The sequence below is a fragment of the Pyrgilauda ruficollis genome, unplaced genomic scaffold (genome assembly GCF_017590135.1).
Source record: "Pyrgilauda ruficollis isolate IOZ18807 unplaced genomic scaffold, ASM1759013v1 scaffold143, whole genome shotgun sequence".
In the NCBI taxonomy this organism is placed as follows: Eukaryota; Metazoa; Chordata; class Aves; order Passeriformes; family Passeridae; genus Pyrgilauda; species Pyrgilauda ruficollis.
In genome coordinates, this window is record NW_024512877.1 from 711,605 (window position 1) to 735,200 (window position 23,596).

The 23,596-nt window shown below is 47.5% G+C and overlaps 1 protein-coding gene across 2 annotated transcripts in view; it reads left to right on the plus strand.

Annotated features, from left to right (window-relative positions):
* HUNK (hormonally up-regulated Neu-associated kinase) overlaps window positions 1-21,943 on the plus strand; it is a 41,240-nt gene extending 19,297 nt beyond the window's left edge. Inside the window, exons 3-10 of one of the 2 annotated variants that reach the window (XM_041460406.1) lie at window positions 2,305-2,360; window positions 6,492-6,627; window positions 6,854-6,981; window positions 10,193-10,328; window positions 12,865-13,033; window positions 13,557-13,640; window positions 18,009-18,189; window positions 20,375-21,943. In XM_041460406.1, coding sequence (XP_041316340.1) covers window positions 2,305-2,360; window positions 6,492-6,627; window positions 6,854-6,981; window positions 10,193-10,328; window positions 12,865-13,033; window positions 13,557-13,640; window positions 18,009-18,189; window positions 20,375-21,012 — 1,528 coding nt within the window. In that variant the 3' untranslated portion in view covers window positions 21,013-21,943. The remainder of the gene's footprint in view (window positions 1-2,304; window positions 2,361-6,491; window positions 6,628-6,853; window positions 6,982-10,192; window positions 10,329-12,864; window positions 13,034-13,556; window positions 13,641-18,008; window positions 18,190-20,374) is intronic. The other variant, XM_041460407.1, reaches the window with a different exon arrangement.
* The last annotated feature ends 1,653 nt before the right edge of the window (window positions 21,944-23,596 follow it).

Genomic DNA, 23,596 nt, shown 5'->3' on the forward strand with positions numbered 1-23,596 from the left:
AGATCTGCTGGGAACAGGCAGATGGGTAAACAGCTTTACCAGGCCTGAGTGCACTCTGTGCTGAGGCAATATTTACATTTCTAGCTTTTTCCTCTGATGGCTTTAAGATGCCCTGGAATATTTACCTTTTGTTTCTTTACCTTGACTCCTTTAAAATATCCTTTCTGGTGTTTTGGTTAGCCCCCACCCCATCACTCATTTGTTATTCTGATTGCCTGGATGTCTTTCCTCCTTAACTTGCAGCTTGCTTTTTTCCCCTTTCCTTGCCTTTAAAGTCTTGCTTCCTCTTAGCTAATATTTCATATACTCAGAGCTTCCAAATGCTCTTTGTCTTTCCTCTGAAGTGCTGTACTGAGCATTGCAGTGCTTCTGTTGATTTCAGTTTAATTTGGAGTTTTAGAGGTGGTGTGGTATTAGCTTCCAAATGCTCTTTGTCTTTGCTCTGAGGTGCTGTACTGAGCATTGCATTGCTTCTGTTGATTTCAGTTTAATTTGGAGTTTTAGGGGGGGGAGGTAGTTTTGTACTTTTTTGTCTTTCCCAGACTGTTTTTTTTTTTTAAGTCTCTGCTGTTAAGCTCCCAGCCCTGCTATTTTCCTGGAGCCCAGTGAGATGGTTTGTGAGAAGCTCCACCTGCAAGCAGTGAGGGTGGGAGAGGTGAAGCACTGAGCCCATTTTTGGCAGCAGAGGGAAGCAGGAGGGGGTTGAGTTGATCCCAGTCCATCTGGCAGGGCAGGCTGTCCCTGGATTGAGCCCTTCCTCAGCAGCCCTGGTTGCCCTGCCAGGGAAGTGCCTTGTGCAGGATGTGCAGGAAGCCCTGGGACATTGCCAGAGGAGGGAATGGAATCACAGAGGGGTTGGAATGGAATCACAGAGGGGTTTGGGTTGGGAGAACCCTTAAATCCCATCCAGTGCCCCCCTTCCATGGCAGGGACACCTTCCCCTGTCCCAGGCTGCTCCAAGCCCCGTCCAGCCTGGCCTTGGGCACTGCCAGGGATCCAGGGGCAGCCACAGCTGCTCTGGGCACCCTGTGCCAGGGCCTGCCCACCCTGCCAGGGAACAATTCCTGCCCAAAGTCCCATCTGACCCTATTCTCTGTCACTTTTGAAGCCATTCCCCCTCCACATCCAGCAGCTCCAGGCCCTCCTGCTGTTGGACCCTGGGGCTGGGGCAGCTCTGCAGGAGGGGTCTGTCCTCAGAGGGGCAGAACCCCCCTCACCTTCTGCCTTTAGTGTAGAAAATCCCTCCTGTGCAGGTCCTGATCAAGTGAGGGTCATCCTGCCCGCTCCTCTGCCTCTGTTTGTTTGAAACCCAGCACGGGCAGAAAATGAAACAAAGAGGAACATTTTGGAAAAGGCTCCCAGTCTTTCTTTCACAGGAGATCCCTCCTTGTGGAAGTGCTTGGCTTGCTTTGGTTGGGCTCCTTGTCTTGTTTTATTAAGGCTGATGTCTCCATCTGTGATGGAGGTGTCTTTCATCACTTACAAAGGCTAAACACCATGGGTGTCACTGACTTCCCATTATTAGAGCTGATGGCTTTATTATCCAGATTTTTCCCTTTTTTTTCTGCTGGGAGAAGCATCTCTGTGGATATCCCAGCATGCTGATTGTTCCAAATATTTCCAGTCTGGATGGGGGCAAAAAATCAGTGTGGTGAAGACTTAGCCAACTGCTAGAGCTACACAATGGGCTGTGCAGCAACCAAAATTAGGTTTTTCACATTGTGCTTAATGCTCAGGCTGCACAGCTTGGGCTTTTGGGGTGATTTTCTGGGTGGCATTGGACAAACCATTTCCATCCCTCAGCCTTGGATTTTACCTGTGGAGTGTGGGAATGGCTGTGGTGATCTCTGCAAGGAGTTTGGGTGCTCACAGCAGGCTGGGTCTGGTCTCTCCTGTGGACACAGGACATTTGATTCCTCAAATCTCAGGTTTATCCCTCAGCTGGAGAGGAGCAAGGAGAAATCGACCTCCAGTTCCCAAAACATGCTTAAAATGTTTCCAGTTTGTAAGTTTTCTGTAAACTTCCAGTGCTTAAGGAACTTGAGGAGCCTGGTTAATTACAGGATGTACTGACAAGTGCTTGTAATGTCATTTTGTGCCTGAAGAATAGGTGGGAAGCAGAGTGTGAAAGCACTGTTAATTTTGGGCAGGATGCATGGGGCTTTCTGCTTTCACGGTGGAACTGTGTGTGCTGCTTTCATTGTACATTTGATTATAGACAAGCCTTGTTCATACCCTGATGGGAGTCAGGCAAAGCTGCTTCATTATTTTGGAGACTGACTCAAAATATTTTCTTTCTTTCAGAGACTTGAAGATAGAAAATCTGTTGCTAGATGAAGACAACAATATCAAGCTTATTGGTATGGAAGCAGTTTGGCAATTCCAGTAATTAAAATTGTTGGTTTTATAAAGAGAGTTTTTGAGGCTTCATAATCCCCCATGTGACAACTGCTAATGTTGCTGCAGAGAGGAGCTGAGAGAGTATAGATAGCAATCAAGCTGTTCCTGACAGCATTTTGTGAAAAAAAATGGTCCAAATAATTCAGATTTAACTTGGTATGGGAATAATCCTACATCTTAAACCCACATCTTTCATACTCAAATCGGGAGCTCGGTAAAGAATTTAAGAATTGACACCAGAGAAGTGGTTTATTTTATTATCATGATCATTTCTTATTTGCTAGGGGCTGGATTCTGCCCCCGTGAACATATGCTTCCACTGAAGTCAGTGGGAGTTGCACACATTTTTAGCAGCTGGCAAAATGTGGTCCTATATTTATATTTGTTAAATTTGCTTCCAGCACCCAGGACAAAATTGGTTTAGAGGGCTGTTAAAGAATAAAAAAGATCAACGGTGGAGCCTGGATTGTGTTTAGGTATCAGTTGTCTGTGGTGCTTGATTCATTCAAGCTGTGCAGGCATTTCAGATTAATCATTGCTGGGGATAGTCTCTCGCTGCCTTGCATAACTCCCATTAATGTTAATGTGGGCATTGAAAAGAAAATATTCCTTTCATGAAAGAAGTGCCAAACATCTGTTTGTGCTTCTTGCCGTGCCTACACTCTTGCCAGCAGCAGTGTCTGTGGCTGCAGGCTTAAAAACTCAACTGGCTCTCCTCAAAAAGTTCCATGGGCTGAGAAGTGGTGAGGAAAGCACTTGGCATTCAAACAGCCAGGTCAAATGGACACTCACTGTGACATCTGCAGCACCTCCCAGCAAACAGGGGGAGGATGATTAGTGAAATCTGAAATACCCAGGTTTCACTTTGGGAATTCAGGTTTGGAAATGCCACCCCGACTTGCAGGGATTGCTGTGTAGCAAATCAACCTTCTGGGAAGATAAGAGCAGAGAGAACTCTGTGTTGCCTCAGCTGAGGGTCAGGGGGACACTGAGAAGTGGCCATGAATCATTCACCAGGGCTGATGGATGGCACCCCTTATCCTGATCTAGCAGATAAGCCAGACCAGATGGAACTCTACCAACATCTGATGGATTTAAGGAGCTCACATCACTTCCCTGTTACTGGGTGTCTGGTTAGAGCTTGACATCCAAACCAAGCCCTTCCCAGATGATGCATGTGCAGTTAAAACTCAGGTGCCAAAGAAAATTATTCCAGGCCTGTTCCTGCAGTTTGCTTTGGCTGCAGGGAAGGGTCTCCTCGCAGTGGGTGGTGGGGGAAGGATAGAGGAGGGAGAGGTTTGGTGTTCCACAGCCTCAGTGAATTGTCCTCAGCCCTGCAGCCTGATGTCCAGGCAAGGCAGATTGCAGGCAGTGTGTATGCTCAAACAAAGCAATTCAATCCCACCACCCAAGTGGGGGTGTTGTAGCAAAATAAACGTTGCAATATTTGGTGCAGCCTAGAAATGATCACATCACATAATCCTTCCCAGGAAGGTTCTTCAGGAGTGAGGAACATGTTTGGAGGGATTAAAGTGCTGCTTGTCATGACTGGGAGAAGAGGCTCAGCTACAAATCCATCTCACGTTACCTCCTGTGGGATGAGCTTGGTCCCTGGGATTTCTACAGCAGCAGACACAGGAGTAGCTAGTGAAAATAAAAATGTTGTTCTTGTAAGAGCTGTGCAAGGAAGACCAGCAGGTGAAATGAAGGTTGAAGATGGGATATTGAAGTCACTGCTTGTTCATGCATTTCAGGGAGAGCTGGATGCCTTGAGCCTTCAGCTGCTCCCAGAGCACCCTGGATTCTTTCCTCCTTTTGCCTACATGACAAGGTGGTTTAGAGCCTGCTCTTAGATATTCTTCTTGGAAGAATTCCCTTTGAGAGGGCTTTTGGCAGTCTGTTAATCAGATTGAAGGACATCAGGATTGGAAGGAGCTCACTCCCTGTTATGTCCCAGCCCAGGTGGTCGGTGTCACAGGCCACGCAGAGTTCCTGCTGGGACACCCAGCTCTGCTGAGCCCTGTGGAGCTCTGCTGGTCCAGGAGCTGGCTGGCAGAGCTGCAGGGATGGCCCTGCATCCTCAGCTTGGTGTGGATCCCTGGAGGTGCTGAGGAGGAGCAGTGATGCCACGATGCTTCATGGCACAGCAGTGGGGGTGGTGGAGCTCCCATACGAAAGGATTTGCTTTGGGAAACCAAGTGTGGCCTTTGATCTGAGTTCTGTCATTTGCTGGGCTCCTAGAAAGGCAGAGGCAGGCAGTGGCAGTGAGGTTATCAGTGCTGGTGGTCACAGTGTTCTCATGGAGACCAGCAGTGCATCCTTAATAGAAACAACAAAAACCACCATGTGCTGACACAGTGTTGATAGCAATATCCTCATCTCCATGGCTATGTCCCCAGCATGCTTCCATTTGCACACATTCTGCATTTCAGCAGGGAATAAAAAAGGCATAGCAGCTGAAATGAATGAGCTGAAACAAGTGAATAAGGGGTTGACAAGTGAAGCAAATAGGAGAATGAAAACCTCTGGTGGAGTACCCCTCCACTGATGCTGCTGACTGACACCAGCTCAGAGCACAGCCCTTGTATCCTTGTATCCTTGTATCCCAGTGCAATCGAGTCTTTTGGGGCTGGCATGACACAGCAGGCTAAGGACCAGGAGCAATAATGTGTTATTTCCAGGAGTTTTGAAAAGTATTTCACAGCTGACAGAACTCCTCTCAGGCCACAGCTAATGAACATGTTAATTTAAGGTAATGGATCCTCTGCAGTATTTGTGGAAGCCCCAGGGATGGTGAAGCAGTGCCCAGAGAGAATTGTTTTCCATCAGAGGCAAACTCTCCCTTCAGTTTTGACAGTGTTCTCCAGGAAAACCCCTCTTTAGCTGTGAAATACGTGACTCCTGTCCCCCTGAGCCTGCCTGGCCCTCAGGGATGCAGGGATCCAGATGCAGGGATGCAGTGTAAAGCACTTTTGCCACCATTTAGGCACTTCCAGTCACTGTGATAATTGCTTTTTTTTTTTTTTTTTTGGTAGGATTTTTTGTATCTTTGCCTGGTTTTGTGGGGGAATGAGGCTGCCCTGCCTCTAATCCCTTGAGGAACTCCTCAGATTTCAGCCAAATTTGGTTTTCAGCGAGGTGAAAGCTAAAAGGACAGGCCAGCACTGCAAATCCAGTGCAAATAAGTGTGCAGGTGAGGAAAAGAGCCACAAATTAATGCCTGAGAGAGGATATTGAGGAGCTAATCACATGTCAGTGTTTTTAGCAGTGGTGGTTTTCAGATATTCACAGAATATTCTGACTTGGAGAGGGCCACACAAGCTCTTAATAAATGGGATTTGTTGTTCCCTGAACCCATCTGAGCCTGCAGCCACACCAGCACTGGAGCACACAGGAGGGAAATTTTGGGAACACCCTTAGGCTGCCTGAGAGACCTTGGGAAACTGCAGCCCCTCTGTTGAGAGACTCCCTCTGGTCTCCAGTGCCAGCCTGAGCCAGTCCTTCCTTTTTATTGCCACAAAAGAGTGCCAGATACACCCAGGAATACAATAATTCAAGGCAGAGTTCAGAGAGAGAGCAGCCAAGTCAAGACATTTCCCCTTCCTGCGCCGAGCTCTCCATGTGTTATTCCAGAGCTGAACCCCCTGTGTTTGTACCTCACCACAGCAGCCCCAGAGTTTTCCATCTGATGGCTGATTTCCACTCAGATTTTGAAGAAATCCCCCTTAACCTTGTCCCCTGCCCAGCATCCTGCAGCAGTGTGGCAGCCTGAGGTGGCTCAGGGCCTGGGACCAGCTCAGCCCTGGTTGTTGCCATGCAGCTGCCAGTGAAATGGAGCTGCTCTGGGTATGAAATGGAAAATTGGGCATGTTCTAAGGCTCCTCTTATTGTTTGTGGGAACCTCTGGTTATTTAGCACCTCGTGGAAGCAAATTACATCCAATTTTTGCATGTGGATGAGTTGGTTTTTTCTCCTCAGGGAGTTCATTGCTTAGCTTTTGGAAAAAAAAAAAGTTCTTTCTTTTTAACTTGTGCTCTAGCACAGTTTGACTGTGTCTCTCTTTCATAACTGTGTCTCTGTGCCTTTCACAGACTTCGGATTGAGCAACTGCGCAGGAATTTTGGGTTATTCTGATCCCTTCAGCACCCAGTGTGGGAGCCCAGCATATGCAGCCCCTGAACTTCTGGCAAGGAAGAAGTACGGGCCCAAAATAGACGTTTGGTCCATGTGAGTTCCTTCTCGAGTTTGTAATTGTTATTGCAAAGAGCAGGGGCATCTCCAGCTGGATCAGGTGGCTCAGGGCCCCGTCCAGCCTGACCTGAAATGTTCTCAGAGATGGGGCATCAACCCTGTAATAACTGTGAGACATTAAAGATGAAGTGCAGGCTGTAAAAACTGAATTTTTCCTTGTTCCTGATCGTTGTGGTTTCTTTTCCTGCCTGTTTTCTTTCAGTGGGGTGAACATGTATGCCATGCTGACTGGAACACTACCCTTCACTGTGGAGCCATTCAGCTTGAGAGCCTTGTACCAAAAAATGGTGGACAAAGAGATGAACCCCTTTCCCACCCAGCTCTCCTCAGGTAACGCTGTTCCATGGGATTGTGGCTCCTGACTCCTGCTGCTCACGTGTTGTGCTAATTGGGAAAAGCTCCTTTCTTTTCATTTTGGCCTCTGCAAGACCTGCAGGAGTTGGTGTAGCAGAATTCCTTTTGCTTTGACTCCTGGAGAAGCACCAAGTTGTGCTGAATGTGAGAGAAGGAGCAAATCTGTGAAATTCTGCGGGACTGCTTTTGCAGAGCAGTTGGTCAGTTTTGCACATCCAGAAGGTTCTAGCAGAGGGAAAGGATGGATGAACAGATTATTTTGGAATAACAGATTCCTGGGCATTATCAAGACTGGGGTTGAGTGACAAACTACCTCAAATGACCTCACATTTATTATGGAATAATGACATGCACTCAGAAAGTTATTTTGGGACAGCCACCTGGGATAACCTCTGTGTGCTCACAAAATGCAAAATAGTTATGTATTAGTATTAGAAATATTAATTCCTGCTTCAGAGCCACGTCACTAGGCAACAGAATCACTTTGCAGCTTGCAGCAAGGCCACTGTCAGCATTTGGAACAAGCTGGGTTTTATTTTTCATGCCAAATTTGTTGTCTGTGGAGAGCTTCTGTCTCCTTCCCTGGCAGCCTTTTTATCAAAAGCAACGGGCTTTTGATAAAATGAAAATATCCCAAATTAAAAAAAAGGAATGGAAACCCTTGGGAGTTGAGTCAAGGTGAATTCTCCAAGCACAGATTTAGGGTTCCACCTCCCACCCTGCAGAAGGCCAGACCCTGAGTAGCCAAAAAGATAACACTGCTTTTAAACAGGCTTGGTTTTGCTGTTTCATCCATCCCCCCATTTAACAGTGGAGAGCAGATTTTCTCCATTTTCAGCATTTGCAGCTCCCTGGACACTGTGATCCCCAGGGAAAGCAGGATTTTGTTTGTCCTGTGAGAGCTCCAGCAGCCTGGACTTGCAGAGATGATGGCAAATTAATGGACTAGATTTAAAGATGTTAACCTTTGCCCAAAAGGTACCCATCAGTCCCTGACCCCAGCCAAGGGCCTTGTGAGCCCAGGGACATGCCACAGAGTGATTTAAGGTGACATTTCTTCCTGCCATGTCAGCCTTTGGGTCACTGGGCAGGAACTCTGCTCTGGGAATTGTAGTGCTTGTTAACTTCTTGGGTTTATGGACCTTTTATTTCAATCAGGTCTTCATTTCTGTCAATCCATATATAAAGTAGAGAATTTTCACAGCCCAGGACCTTGTCTTTCAATATTTAATTTCCTGCTTACTGAACACACAGCCTCACCATGCATTCTTATCTCTGAGCAGGAAAACCCTTTCATTGGTGTGACCCACAATCCTGGCTGACCACGAGCACCCAGAACAACCTGTGTAGCAAAACAGGGAAATTTTGGAGCTGGTGTTTGATTTTCCCACTTGGGAACCTATTTCTCATTAAGCCTCTTGAACAGCAGCTCTCTGGTTATTGATTTTAGCTGAGCAGAGGTCAGGTGCTCAGGCAGTTGGTGTTCACCTTGCATATATTCATTTTCCTTCATGTTTTCTCCCTGGGGAAATCGTTTTGCTGTCCCAGCTGTGTGGCTTAGCTGGAAAAGCTCTTCCAGCCATCCCAAGGTGCTGCTGCTCCTCTCTGCTGCCCAGCTCTGGGAGCTTCCAGGAGGGAACCTTCCCCCCACAATGAGTTTCTCCCAGCCTGAATCTGCTGATCTGTGGCACGTCACAAGCTTCGTTTAATTAGCTTGCCTTTTGGCAAGGGTGGGGGTGGAGAAGTAGGTTTTTTAAGGAGAATTTGGGTGATTTGGAGACCAGGCATGGTGGTGATGAAGGAGGGAGTGTGGGTTTGGGGAGAGGGATTTTTCTGGCTCATGGGATTGGAAACCAGTGTGAGGTTTCTAACACAGACACTGGAGCAAGAGGGGATTCAATGGGAGAACAAGGATTTGTTGTTTGCTGGGATGGGGGTGGAGAAAGGGCACACCAGGCACACAGAGAGCAGCTTCCAGCAAGTTTGGGAACTTGGATGTAGGCTCTTCCTGCTGCTCCTGCCACATGGCTGCTGCAGGATAATAACAGAAATGCTGGAGAGTATTTAAGTAAAGCATCTCCCTTAAATCAGTGGTTTGTGAAGAGGGAGATTAGAAAAAACCCAGCTGAACTGGTAAATACAGAGTGAGAAGCCTCTCTTGCACATCTAAGCTTCTTGACACAGAGTTTCTCCAGCTGAAACCTGATTTTTGCAGCATATTGTACATTGAGGTTGCTCAGGTTGGTGGGAGTTAGCACCTGTTGGGTCTAACCCTGATTTATTTAGGGAAAAACTCTCCCTTCCTCATCCTCCACCCTCCCCATCCTGTCCCATCCCGCTGTGGTGTCACCAGCAGGAGTTTTATTCTGCTTAAATTGCACCTAGGAGCAGTGAAATGTAGCCTTGATAACTTGAGGAATAAAGGAGGAGCAGACCTAGTTGAGCAGAGTTTATTTTCAGCTCAGAGGGACACTTCCTGTGAGGCTCCAGGCAGATCACTTGATTTCATTGCTCCTAATCATGTAAGAAGCACATGGCTTAAAATTTGAGCATTTTTGCAGGAAACTCAGGAGTGGTTGAATGTCCTTGGAAGTTGAAGGTTCAGGAGAACAAAGCAAAGCCTGTTAATTTTGCTGAACTCTTTTAATTTGGCTAAAACCTTCTGCAGCTGATTGTATGTTGGATGGGAGCCAGAAAATTTTTCCTTATCATGTCAAAGGGAGCCAAATTTGCTGTGTCTTCCTTCCCAGGTCTGCATCTCTTCCCTCCCCTTCACTCACCCCTGGTCCATCTCCTTCTCCTTTGATCCAGAGATTTGTCTCTGACCTGGCTCCAGCCTCTTGCCCTCACGTGGGAATTAAATGAATTAAATGTTGGCTCACCTGCTCCAAAACTTCAAATGAGCTCTGAGCCAAAAAGTGCTTTTTCTGCTGTCCTTTGTATATAAAATAAATACATTAAATAATGTATATAAATCATTGTGACTGTAAATCATTGTTTGTTTCAATTACTAATCCCTTATCAGTTCTTCCATTTTCTCAAGGACATGGGAGCGTGCAGTAAGGAAAATGTTCCTTTTCAGTGTGCTCCAGCTCAGGCTGCACACCTGCATTAACTCATCTCCTGTGCCAGTCCTAGAGCAGATGACAGAGCTGTTTTTTGGGGTTTTCCCTCGATCTCTTCACAGCTGCCATAAACTTCCTGCGCTCTCTCCTGGAGCCAGACCCTGCCAAGAGACCAAACATCCAGCAGGCCCTGGCAAACAGATGGCTCAATGAGAACTACCCTGGAAGAGCACCACCCAACGTCACCTACCCAAACAGGTACAGCAGAGAGGGGAGGGGAGGAGAAAACCTGCCAGCATGGCCCTGCTGTGCCAGTTCCACTCGTGTCACACATCCTGGAATTGTGAATCCATCCTAAAGGTTATGGAGATGGGCCCTGGGCTGCTTGAAATGGCCAAGAGCAATACCTTGAAGTGGAGGCTGCAGTTGCAGTGCATTGTTTGCAGGGTGGGCTGGCTGCAGATATTCTGATTAATTTGCTGCAGGCCTGGGAATGGAGAGGTGTGACTGGCAGTTCTGATTGATGCCTTAGGAAGGCTGAGCTAGAGCAGAGGCTGGACGGAGTTAAAGAATAAAGTAGGGATTTATTAGGAGTCCACCTTGGGCAGCACAAGAGCCCAGACAGGGCTACACCCAAGATAAACCCAAAATAGTCACAAAAATGGATGACTGGTCACGGAATATCTCTCACTTTGATCAGTTCTGCTCCATTTGCATATTGGAGTTAATTGTCCAGTTACATCTCCAGCCCATGACATTCCATCCTTCTTGTTTTTCTCTCTCCAGCCCACGTTGTTTCTGCTCTTGGGCTGAGATTTACATCTCCAGCCCATGACATCCCATCCTTCTTGTTTTTCTCTCTCCAGCCCACGTTGTTTCTGCTCTTGGGCTGAGATTTGGATCATGTGTCCTTGGTCCCCAGCTAGAGCAGGAATTGTTTTGTTTCCCTGCTCTGTGCAGAGAGCTCACCATTCCCTAATAGGGTGTAAAGGTGGACCCTGTGATGAATTGTTTCCCAAGGGATGAGAACAGGCAGAGCCATTCTCTTGATATCACTCTTCCAAATTTAGGGGACATGTGAAGCTGTATAGGATAAAAACCTTTAATGGGATTCTTTCTTCCATTTTAAAAAAATAATGTTACTTCTGTTTCATTAGTTGATATATCAAGATATGATATCATAGATTTTGTCATACTGAAGCTTTATAGGGGAATAATCTGCAAAGTTTTAAATATTTAAAGGTGTGGCTTGGCTCCTTTTGAGCTTGTCTCAGAAAGTACCACTGGAGTCAGCTTCCATGGAATTTCTCCAATTTTTCCTTAGTGTGCAGATATGGATAAGGTGTGGTGAAATGGTGTGTGAAAAACCCACTGCTGAATTTGCAAAGGATTAATTCCTCTCTTAGTCAGCACTCAAGGAGTTGTGTGATGTTCTTGCAGTGCCCTTCCACTCCTCTGGGGGTAACACCCATTGTTCTCAAGACAGGAGCGTGGCAGGAAGGGAAAAGAGTGGAGATAAGGTGGGAGAACAGCAGAAGCTGCATTTTCAGGAGAATATTTTCCCAGGCTTTTAATAGGCTTGCTTTTGTTGAAGAAATTCCCTGAAGGCAAGCAAAAATTTCCCATTTTGCTGAGCACTTCAAGTCAAAATTGCTTGAATTTCTTTTGCTGCCCAGCTGTCTCAACGTGCAGTGACCAAGATAAGTTTTGCTTTTGAACTTGTGAAAAAAAGACCCAACCCCAGGCAGCAGGAGTGTTCATAGGCACAGGGAACAAAGGGAATGAGTTATTTGAGATTTCCCAGACTGTGTTTGGGAGTCTGAGTCCCGTCCATCAGAGCCCGGGCAGGAGTGGGAAAGGTGGGGAGAGATCCCTTGAGAGGGGGAATCCTGCAAAATAAGCTCCCTCTGATATTAGGCTTGGTATTAGGAGTGAGGAATATCCTCTAGAAACAACTGGGACCCAGCATTTCTCTGGAGATGGCTGGGAGCTGATGGGTACCTCTGGGAAGCTGGCCAGCCCATTTAGAAGTCTAAATAGGAGCAGAGTTCTTTGGAAAAATCTGGTTTTAACTCAGGCTGAGCCAATGCTTTGGCATTTCCACAAGACCTCTGTTCTGCTTTTCTCGCCTTGGCTGAGGCTGTTCCAGACTTTATAGAAGAGAGAGACGTAAACATGGCTGGTGCTTGTGACAGCAGGGAAACTGCAGCGTTGCCATTCTGAGCTGCAGGAATAATCCCGTGCATCCCCTTTCTCCAGCAGGAAATTCCCTGGCTAATTAGGGTATGGACACTGTGCAGCAGGTAAGGGGGTGAAGCTCAGAGCAGTGCTGTTTGATTATGAGAAAAGGGCTTTTCAGAGAGCCAAATCTGGATTTTTGCCTCTTTTCCTTCAAAACCAGCTCATCTTCATGATTTTCAGTGCTCAGGTGTAGGGGAACAAATGGCCTGAGCATCATCATGGTGCCATTTCCCATCAGGGATGGACAGGGTAGTCAGAGTCCTGATCATTCAGCCTCCTGCAGCTCCTGTGCTCCCAGATATCTGTCCTTTCCCTGCCTGGCTTTCCTGGGTCAAAACATTTGCCTTCAGGTCAAATGCAGTGTTCTCTTGGGGGTCAGAGCCTGTCAGCACAGAAATTCTCAAATTCTCAGTAACCAGGGTTCCAACAGCTGCCTGCTCCTGGGAGAAGGGAACTACTCACCCCCAATTACTGAGCCCTTGGGGCCTCCTCTTGGGTGTTCTGCCACGGAGAGGACAGCCCAAAAACCCTGCTCTGCCTCTCCCCTGTGCAGGATTCACCTGGAGGACCTCAGCCAGAGCGTGCTGCTGCACATGACTGAGAAGCTGGGCTACAAGAACAGCGATGTGATCAACACCGTGCTGTCCAACAGGGCCAGCCACACCCTGGCCATCTACTTCCTGCTCAACAAGAAGCTGGAGCGCTACCTGGCCAGCCTCAGGGTGAGCCAGCTGCCTCCTGCCACTGCTGGGGGAGGAGGGGACAAAAAGGCTGCAAGTGGCCTGGCTTGGTGGCATTTGGTCTCACAGGATTGTGGAGTATCCCAAGGACCGTCCATTGGGAAGTGCTGTGCCCCTGTGTTGGGTTAGTTCTGCTGTTTGGAATGCCAATAACACAATTTATTGAGTCAGGACATCAAGAAGAAGCTTAAGAGCTCTTAAACTTATTTAGGTTTGAAGTGAAAACTCAGCTGAAAGTTTTACCTGATGTAATCTCCCTGGGCCCTGAGCACAGCCTTCCAATCTGACAACAGCATCTTAGTTTTTTTATGTTCTCAGTCCTTTTCACATTAGTGGTGATGCCACAATGATATTTAAAACGTAATGGACCAAATCCATCATCTCTGGGAGACGATGCTCCTCCACTGTATGCCAAGAGTGGGTGCAGTCCATTAAGCAGTAATTAAACCTTAGTGTTCTCTAATTATCTTACATATTTTACTTTTCTGTGCTTTTCTCTCTGCAGAAGGCTGAAGGCCAGGACAGTGTTTGCCACAAGAACCAGCTCTACCAGATAGAAAAATACAAGGCCAATAAAGACTCCTATGAGGTAAAGCTCAGCAAAGCTTGTTGCAGTGCTTTGAAAGCAGATTGAATTTGAGCATCCTTGGTGATTGTGATTAAAGTGATGGCTTTGTGGGCCTGTGGAGAAAAGAAACACCTGTGGTCTTGCCTGTGCAGGACAAATAACTCCCTTTATTTCTTTTCAAAGAAAAAAATAGTAACCCCCAAGAGAGGAGATAGAAAGGTGATTTCTAGGGTTTTTAAATAAATTAAATGTTTTTAAATCTCTGTTTAGCAAAATGCTGCAAACACAGGGGGTTCCATAGTTTCATTCTGGGGTGCAAGCTGCTGGTGTTACAAAATGATGAAAACTGGGTGTTCTAGAGGCTCTGAGCCCTTGGTGCTGCAGGACAGAGAGCTGAGTGACAGCCAGGGTGACCCTCCCGGTGTCCTGGGCCAACCCTGCCTTGGCTGCCAGGAGCAGTGAAGCTGGATTAGCACAACACTCTTCAAAGTCCATTTTCTCTGCTCCTTAGCAGAAGGGATGTGGGATCAGCCTCTGCATCATGAAGGAATTCCCCTGGGCAGACAAAAGATTTAACCTTTTGCTCTGTTGGTCTCCAGTCTCCTTGCCTGCAAGCAGAGAAGGTATTTTGTATTAAATCCTGGCTGGATTTTTCTTCCCTGGCTGATTCTTTGCCAAGCACTAAAATTACAGGAGTAATGTGAGCTGTGCAAGTCTTCCCTGCCAACACAAAGAGCAGCATTCTTGGTGAGGCTGCCTGTTCCAAAAGCTGCTCCTCAGCACTGGATTGATTATCTAATTGCAGGGGCAGATTTGTGTCGTGGCTGGTTTTGTTTATTATAAAGGCTGCTTGCAAGACAAGCTGAACTGCAAGCCAGATGGAAATATCAGGGCAAAGTACTTATTCTTTTCTTGAATAAATCAAAACCTTCTTGCTTGGAATGGAGCAGCAGTGGGTAGACTCAATGAATATGACATTTCACAAAGCTCTCACAACTTCCTCAAGCTGTTCCCTGGAAACAGGGGTAGGTACTGGGAGCTGAAGGCTTCAGATCCTGCGTGGATCATCCTGGTTCTGTCTGGCCTGCTGCTGGTGTCACTTCCCTGGGCAGTGACAGAGCCACTGTGCTCTGGGATTCTGCATTCTCCAGGGATCTGCTCACAGCTTCTGCTCCCTTCTTGTGCAGGGGGGGGCTGAGCGAGGCCTGCCTGCAAAGTTCACTTCCCTGACGAAAACTGGGAGCTGACAGGAGTGCCATGGTGTGGCCCCAGTGTGGTTTGTAGGCTTGCTTAGGGAGGGAAGCTCCCTCCAAAGCCTCTCCTGGACTCAGAATTAGTCCCAGGGGAGCTATTTAGGGGATGAGGGGGTGTCATGTCTTTCTTAGAATATTTACCAGGATGCACTCACTGTGCAAGCACTGCAATAATAATAACAATAATGATGATAACAGCCTGTTCTCCTGCTGCATGGGCACAGAGTGTGGAAGTGCAGGCCAGCTTGGGCTAGGGGAGAGTGTCCCTGCCCATGGCAGGGGGTGGAGATGGGCTCTGAGGTCCCTTTCACCCCATTCCCTGGTTCCACAACCTGGTTTTCTGTCACTTGAGCTGTACTCAGACAGGAATTGGGAGCCACTGGTCCCTAGGGAGCAGAGCTGCAGGTTGCCATGGGAATAGGAGCGGGAGGGATGGTCAGCTCCAGCTTCAGCAGAATTTCTCCCACCTCCCTTCAGCCATGGGAAATAAGGACTGGGCTTCAGGAGGGGCTGCCAGCAGCTGGGGCAGGCAGGGGCACAGGGCAGTGCCCCTCGTGTCCTGCCCCTCTTCTCCAGCAGGTCTGCTGTGGGTGTGAGGTACCCAGGCTGGGCAGAGGCAGGCAGGCAGGAGTCTCTGCTCTCTCCATCTCTTTCGCTGTGGAAGGGGGCTCAGGATGAATGGCTGTCCCTCCAGGGGAGCTCAGAAGGCTCAGGGGTGGAATTTGCAATTTTTAACAACTGGCGTCCTTGTCCTATCACGGTGTCAGACATGGCCAAGGCAAATACCCTTTATCTGCCTTTCAAATCCATTGCTGGGACTAGGAGTAGGTTTGAGGGTCAAGGTCAGGACAGGAAATAGCAGAGGATGATGTAATTCCCAACCTATTCAAGTACAGCATACCGGTGCAGCTCCTGCATTATGGGACACAGCCTGCACTCTGCAGTGCAGGGGGAACTTCTGTAACTCCCCTGAATGAAATCTTCCTTCCCTTTTCAAATACAAGTGCGTGGCACCTTGGGAGTTCAGGTCCTGAGCCTCTCACAAGCGTGGTCATTAAGGAGCAACGTTAGCACTTTCAGAAATACTCCTAAGACCATTTGCAGTGCTCATCCAGCGTGAAGTAATTAATTGGCAGCCCCGGATATGTGAGTTTCCTTTGCCAGGGGTGCTTTAATTGTGTGGAGTGGCTGTGTTGCTGTGGCTGAGAGAATGTGCCAGCAGGGTGAGGGCAAAGGCAGGAGCACTTGGCAGGTGAGGAGCTGCAGCTTGGCTTGTGCACCATCAGGCTAAAAATCCTGCAGCCCTGGAACAACGTCCTCCACGCAGACAGAGGCTGCAGCAGCCAGCACACTGATCCCTCCCCACCCACCCAAAAGAGCTGATAGCTCCTAGCAGTCTGGATTGGCTCCTGAGGCCTTCATACAGTCACCACTTAGTCTCATCCTCTCCAGCACCTGCATGAAAAGATCCCTGGGAGAGGCTGGTCTTTGCTGAAGGCTCAAGAGCAGAGTTTCCGAGCCGTGGGAGGAGAAGCAGTGTGGTGGGCTCAGAATCAGCTGCACACCTTCCCCTGACTGCTGAGGCAGGTGACACTCCCACAGCATTGTTAGCAGTGTTCTTGCTGCTGCTGGTTTTGCTGTGGTTACCTGTTCACCCTCACCAGTGCCTGATCCACACTGTGGCTCCAAGCACGGCATGGACAGGCACCTCCAAAGGTGGGCAGGGGTGTACAGCTCCACCAGGGACTCCTTTGTGGCTGTGGAAGGGTCAGCCAGCTGCAGCTAGCCAGAGAGAGAGGAATTGCGGGGAATAAAGGATGGATGGGGGCAAAAACCACACGCATGAAGGGAGGCTCCTCCAGTGAGGAGGATCTCAGGTTCTTCTTCTCCCAAGTCAACCATGTTGGTATTAAAAGTAAAAACTTTGGTTTATGAGTCACTGAAGGTCTTTTCAACTCTGCAACTCCTGAAAGGTTGGTGAGTCCAGCAGTGCGCAGACATGGTCTGTAAAGGGAGCCAGGCTCCATGAACATTGGGAATGTTCACAATGAGACCAGATTTTTGCCTCTTTGTGTCTGTCTTGCTTCCAGAGCTGTTTAGTGGTCCAGGAGAATCCAAGTTGTTTTCTGCATCTTTCTTTTCCTCTCTCACGTGTTTTTATACACTTTACTTTGAGGGTTTTCATGGACTCCACATCAGTGAGCTTGCAAAAGAAAATCAAGAGTGGCAGTGCATAATTACCAGACAAAACAGGCTTCACTTTTTAAAAAGACTTGTACTTGCAGTGACCTTTTAATCAGATGCAGCAAAACATGTTGCCTAAATGAGAACTGTGACCACAAAAACAACCCCAAGCCAACCAAAACATATTTTTTAATGAGAAATAAGGCTTTAGGCTCCCCTAGAAATCAGTGGCAGGTAAAGGGTGTTAAGCAGTTCACTGAATCCAGTGACTGAAAGAAGATGCAGTGAATTTTCACTGTAGAACAGTGCTTTGAAAACTGGCTTCCTCTTCAGAGTCCTGCTCCCAGGGTCTGTTTTTCCTCTGTCATCACTGGAGATCAAACCTATCTTCTTCTTGCAATCCCACCTTCAGCTGCCTTCCCCATCACAGCCAGGAAGGGCTCAGGGAAGGGATGGCTCAATAATTTCCTCCCCCTCCATATCTTGCACAGTTGCAGAGATGCTGTAAAAGCAAGGGCTGTGTTCCTCCAGATCTTGTCTGGACAGAAGAGAAATGACTCAAAGGCTTTAAACTTCTTTAAAACTTTGCAGCTCACCTTTTTAAATCTCAGAGGGAGTGGAATAAAGAGAAATCAAAGGGTTTTTTTGGTGCTTAAGTAGGGTATTTCAGGTATGGAGGAGCACAAACCTTCATCCGCTTTTTCCAAGAGAAAAGCTTTTCTTTTCCTTTAATTTTCCAAAACCAGCTTTCACACTGCCTGAATGTCAGAGCAGATGGGAGCCATGAAATAATGGCAAACTGATCAGAGGAAAATGAGACATGGAGGGTTTAGTTACTCTGAGAAAAGTTCCTTGTAAATACATGGTGATTAATCCACCTTATAGGTCTGTGGGTCACTGCAACTTCCCTTGAGTAAACCAGATTGTTCTTGTTTGTTTTACAACCTTAAAGGACAAAAAACTCAAAGAGCAAGAAAAGAAAGGGGAGATCCTTCACCGTCAGCTCCCAAAGAAAACTGAGAAAAGTCCAGTTTCATATAGACAGCCTTCTTCCTGTCTTATCTCACAGATCCAGAACACCAAGGCTCTGCTGAAGGACCGGAAAGTCGCCAAGGCCGGGGGTCCCGACAAAGGTCAGTGGGAGAAAGACAAAGACCATGGTGGGTCTGGTCTGTGTGTGCATGTGGGCTGTGGTGGTTTTGAGCCTGTCCTGTCCTGTGTGGTGTGGTGGTTTTGAGCCTGTCCTGTCCTGTTTGGTGTGCGTTTGTGAGTAAAAACTCTGGGTTTGCCTTCCCTATCGCTCCGGGGGTGGTGTGGGAAAGGAGCCTGGATAATGTCAGCACACGTGGAGTGAAATGCCCTGAGGAATCCATGGTGGTGCTCCGCAGCCAGGAGCCCTCCCTCTCTGTGTTTGACAGAATTCCTGCAGTGCTCTAAAAAGGCAGTTTCTTCCCCTGTTTACACGTCCTCACACAAAATCATCCACCCTCACGCTGCTGTTTTGAAAGCATCACCACCCACCCTGGATCACTGAGGAACCAGAGCTGGTAGCCAAGCTCCTTCCTAGCAGCCACTGTGTTTTCCTGAGAGGGGGCTAAGGAGAATCCCTGACCTCCCTGAGGAGTCCCTGGGAGGAATGGGAAAGGGGCAGCCTCAAGGAAAGGCAGGTGGGACTGCCAGCCTGAGCATCAGCAAAAGGAGGGGGGAAATAATGAGCAGGGAAAGGAAAAGATGTGACAGCCAGAGGAGAGCAGAGCATTAATCACTAAGGGCAGCCTGAGAGGGCTGGCTGAAAACTGCTGGCAGAGAAAGGAGTGGAGGAAAAGGGGAGTCAGCAGGGAAAATGGGGTGTGGGAAGTGCACACCTGCATGGGGCACACTGAGGAGCAGCAAGGTGATGTAGCCTCTGTTAGACAGGGAACTAAATGAGGGGAGATCCAGTGATGGAAAACATTTACTGTGGTGTCACGGGGTTATTCAGAGTGGTGGCTTGTGATGCTTTCATGCTCCTTGTCATGACTTGATAATTTATCATTTGTCATGCTCAAAGTGAGAAAAAATTGTCCAAGTCGTGTTTGTCTGGCAGCACAGGAACCTCTGCTGCAAGGTGGCAGGAGTTTAGAGAGCTGGTCAGGAATGGGGCATAGTTCCTTTAAAAAATGTAAAAAAAAAAATTTAAATGCCCATTTTGCTCATATTTGCTGTCCCTTTTGGGAGGAAGGCACAGGGGGAAGAAAATCTAGTTCATTTTTTCCCTCTTTATGTTTCTCCCTGCTTTTTTGTTCTGACAATCATGCAGCTCTCAGCTAAAGCATTTCTCTGCTTATGGAGACTATATTTTGACACATCTTAAATAATTTTTGCCATTTTTAGAAAGAGAGTGGTCAGAATTAACTTCTTTCTACTTTTCCCAGACAAGTGTAAGATTTCATCCTGTTCGTCCATTCAGGTCTCAACCCCTGACAAGACCATCCCTCCACAAGAAATACACGTGAGATTTGTGGCTGGGACCTGAGTGCTGGCAGAGCTAAATTATTTCAGATCTCTTTTAGATGATTTGAGACCCAGGGAACTGATGGAATAGCTACCAGTTAATTCAATTAGGGGGGCCTGGCAGTCAGGTTCCTTGGACAGCTTTCCATCAAGGCAGCAAAACATGCTTGCTTGTGATTAGCTTGGCATGAGGCAGTGCCAGCGTTCTGTAGGAGCTGAGCACATCTTCTCCACGAGCTGTTTTGTTCAACTGGGCCAAATCCTGCAAAGATTTTGTTCCATTTATTTTCAGCCCTTGCTGGAGGAAGGTTCTTGCTGAAGTTGATGCAGTAAATCTGTCCAAACTATAGCAGCTTGAATCTGGCCAGTGCTGCTGCTCCATATTTACATGTGTGAAACCAGGAACAGATTTTGTTCCAAAATGCAAGGAGAGCCATCAGGGATTAACTCACTGTGCTCCCCTAGGTGTGTCAGGGGAATACAGGTCCAGCAAGAGCCACACAATGTGGTGCTGAGAAAGGAGAAATGTGAGGTTTCTCAGTGTGTTTGTGGTGTTATGGATATAATTAATACAAACAGCTGGAGACAACTGTGCTTTTCCTTTTCAAGTCCCTGTCTCAGTTTAAGCACTTTTCCTGCCTGTGAGGAAGAGGGCAGATAAATTACCTGGGAAACAATGGTGTTAGTATTAAGTGAGGGTGAGGGAATTGGGGTGTGAGTGCATCCCAGACAGTTTCTGGCAGCTGGTGCACCACCAGGTTCCTGTGTTTGAGGTGCTGGTAACTGCAGTGTGCTCTTCTGCTTCCTTCTCCCATTGCTTTGCAGACTCCAGCGTGAGCCCTTTGCACGAGCCCCTGGCACCCAAGACGGGCTGTGTCACCTCCAGCTCCCTGGAATACCTGGAGGTGCAGCAGCCTCCCCCCAGGACACCCCGGCTCCTCAAGAGGCAGGAATCTCCGCAGCCGGAGCCGTCCCGGATCGGGGGCCGGGCCAAGGACTCCCCTCTCATCCTCAACATCGTGCACTCCTTCGAGTCAGTTGACAGAGAGGACCAAATAGACCAGGTTTCCCCCTCTCACCAGTACAGAATTTTAGGCTCTCCAATGAATTTCCCTTACAAAAGCTCCAGTGAAAGGACACTGTCGCCACTCTTTCCCCCGGGGAGCACGTCCCCGGTCCACCCCACCCAGGTCTCTTTCACCTATGAAGAGAAAGCGTATCCGGCAAAGGAAGAGGCAGTGTCCCCTACCCAGCTGGTCCCCAGCAACCCCCTGGGCAGCCCAAACTGTGTGAAAAGCAGGGGCAGGTTCCCCATGATGGGGATCGGACAGATGCTGAGGAAGAGGAACCAGAGCATGCAGTCAGTGAGTGAAAAACCCCTGGAAGCCAGGATGCCTCAGCTGCAGCAGATGAGCCCCACACAGATTTCCTTCAACACAGAGGCTGTCAGCGGCCAGTGTTAGCCTGACATCCTGGGATTTGCACTGCTCTTCTCTGGGATCTAACCTTTTCTCCTTTAAGCAAGAAGGGAAAGCCACTGGCGCGTTGCTGTCACCACGTGATACCCCGCGGTGGTGCAGCGCAGGAAATCGGAGGTTTGCGTGCAAGGAAGGCACTGTCCTACGTATTACAGTTGAAAGAAAAGGGCTCTGCTTGTGCTGTTAAGAAATATTCACATTTGGCATCTGACTGTACACTAAAACACCCTGCAAGAGCTGCGTGGATCTGTATTTTCACTGCTCTCACCCGGGTGGGAGAACCACGAGCACCGAGGGTTTGGTTCCTGCAGGGAATCAGTGCCAGGCCAGGATCTGTGCTCAGACTGCCCCTGCTCCACCTGCCTGTGCCACACAGCCCGTGCTGCTGCTGCAGGCATTGTTCCTGGGGCAGGAAAGGGGGAAATGCCAGTACTCTGTCCAAAGTGAGCTTGCTGACAAGCCCTGCTGAGAAGATGAAGGTGGTAGAAGCTTGAGTAAAAACATGAGTGTTCTGGCTCAGAAAAAGTGGCAGTATTGGAATTCAAAGCAGATTTTACTGTTAATTACATAAAGTAGGTAATAACACAATCATTTTTTTCTCATGAAGAAAACTGTGATTTAATGATGTCACAAGAAACATGATTATTTAAAAACAAGTGTCATCATGTGGAAATTCACTGCATTGGTCCCTGTTACACCAAGGCAGATTGGACACGCCTGAAGGCTTCTCTGAGACTGAATTAAAAAGACTAATAAAGGACACATGAAACTGTACCAAGTCCTTTTATACTCCAGGATTGGTAATGTAGTGGTTACCAAAAACGGGGTATTGTTACAAGGAGTGGAGATTGACTTTCTTAAAAGACACCATGTTCTGTATACCAGTCTTGTTTTTCTAAGTAAATGATACATCTGACAGGTTGGCAACATTTTTTTGGTTCTGTTTCTGTCCTCAAAGCATTTCCTATAAATTAGAAGGTTTAGCCAAAGACAAAGACTGCTCTTTTCTCTCGTCTGTGCCCCCCCTGTGTACGTGTTTGTGTGTTCAGAGCATCTCAGCAAAGCTTGTTCCAGCCTGGTTCTGCTGCCACCATTGAATGGCATTTCAAAACCCAGGAAGCAGAGGTGGTGACTTCTTGTCCTTGGAAGATGGGATTTTGCCACTGGTGGGAATCCAGGCCCTATTTTCATCCATAATTTTACAAACAATTTTATTGCCCCGTTGGTGTCCATGCAGATGCTGAGGGTTACCCCTGTTTGGACAGTTTTCCTTCCAGTTCCACAAGCAGGATATTCAGAGCCTGGGTCAGGAGGGGCATAGCTGAGCCTTTGTACAGGCCTGACACCAAAATCTGCAGGAAAAAATGGACATTAATCCAAATACTGACAGATAACTGGGCCGTTCAGTGCTGGCAAAACCAGCAGAGTGATGCCCAGAGCACCCATCTCATCCCTGCAGGTGGGACCTTCCCCCCAGCACTGGGGTTTGGCCCTGGCGAGTCCATCAGCATCTTGGACCCTTCAGTGGAGTGAGGACTCCCACCTCTGAGGGAGTTGTGTAAAATAATACACATTAAAACCCTAATATGATGAGAAAAGAGAGCCCTGGAATAATTTTATCAATTTTCAGATCAAGAAGTGTTGCATTCTGTTTGTGGAGAGCACCTGTTCATTCCAAGGGGCCATTTTAATTTGTTCATTTATAAATGTCAGAGCATTTTCATTCTCTTCATGCTAACACATTTGTGCTGCCAAGTCAGTGGGCAGGGACCACTGAAATCAGGGATCACTGAAGATCACTGAAATCAAGGATCACTGAAATCAGGGATCACTGAAATCAGGGACCACTGAAATCAGGGACCACTGAAATCAAGGATCACTGAAATCAGGGATCACTGAAATCCCCCCCCTTTGTGTTCATCAGATTCACATACCCGAGCAGATGGCAGATGCCAACTTGAATTGCAAACTCAGGTTTATTTGGAACCCAATAAAAGGTTGGGGGAGGCAGGAAAGAGACATGTTTTGTTTTGGTTTTGGTTTTTTTTTTTTTTTCATTTGTGGAAACACAGGAAATTTGTGTAAGAATCAGAACGAAAACAAATGTTAAGTATTTTATTATATTTATAGAGAATATATGAGTACTACACTGCTAAAACATAACCATGTATTCAGCATAGTCAGTAGCTATGTACAGTCCAACTGCAGTGACCACAGAAGGGACCTACTGAATATCACAGTGGAAATTCCAGGGGGGAAAAGCTGTATTTGGTATCATTATTAAATATATGTACTTTTTGAACAAGATTGCCACAGACTGCTGACTTTGTTTGCCAGGTCACTGCGTAGCAAAGATAAAAACTCAGGACAAAAACTACAAGGATGGGGCTTGGAGCAGCCTGGTCTAGTGGAAGGTTGAAATCTTTTTTTGGTGCTTGCCTCAGTCTTGGCACCAAACCTGTCATGAATGTGTTTGACAGCTGAAAATACACCTTACACTTCAGGCTGGGTGTTGGGAAAAGAGCAGTTCTGAGCTTTGGAATGGAAACAGCCCTGTGGGGCCTTTCTG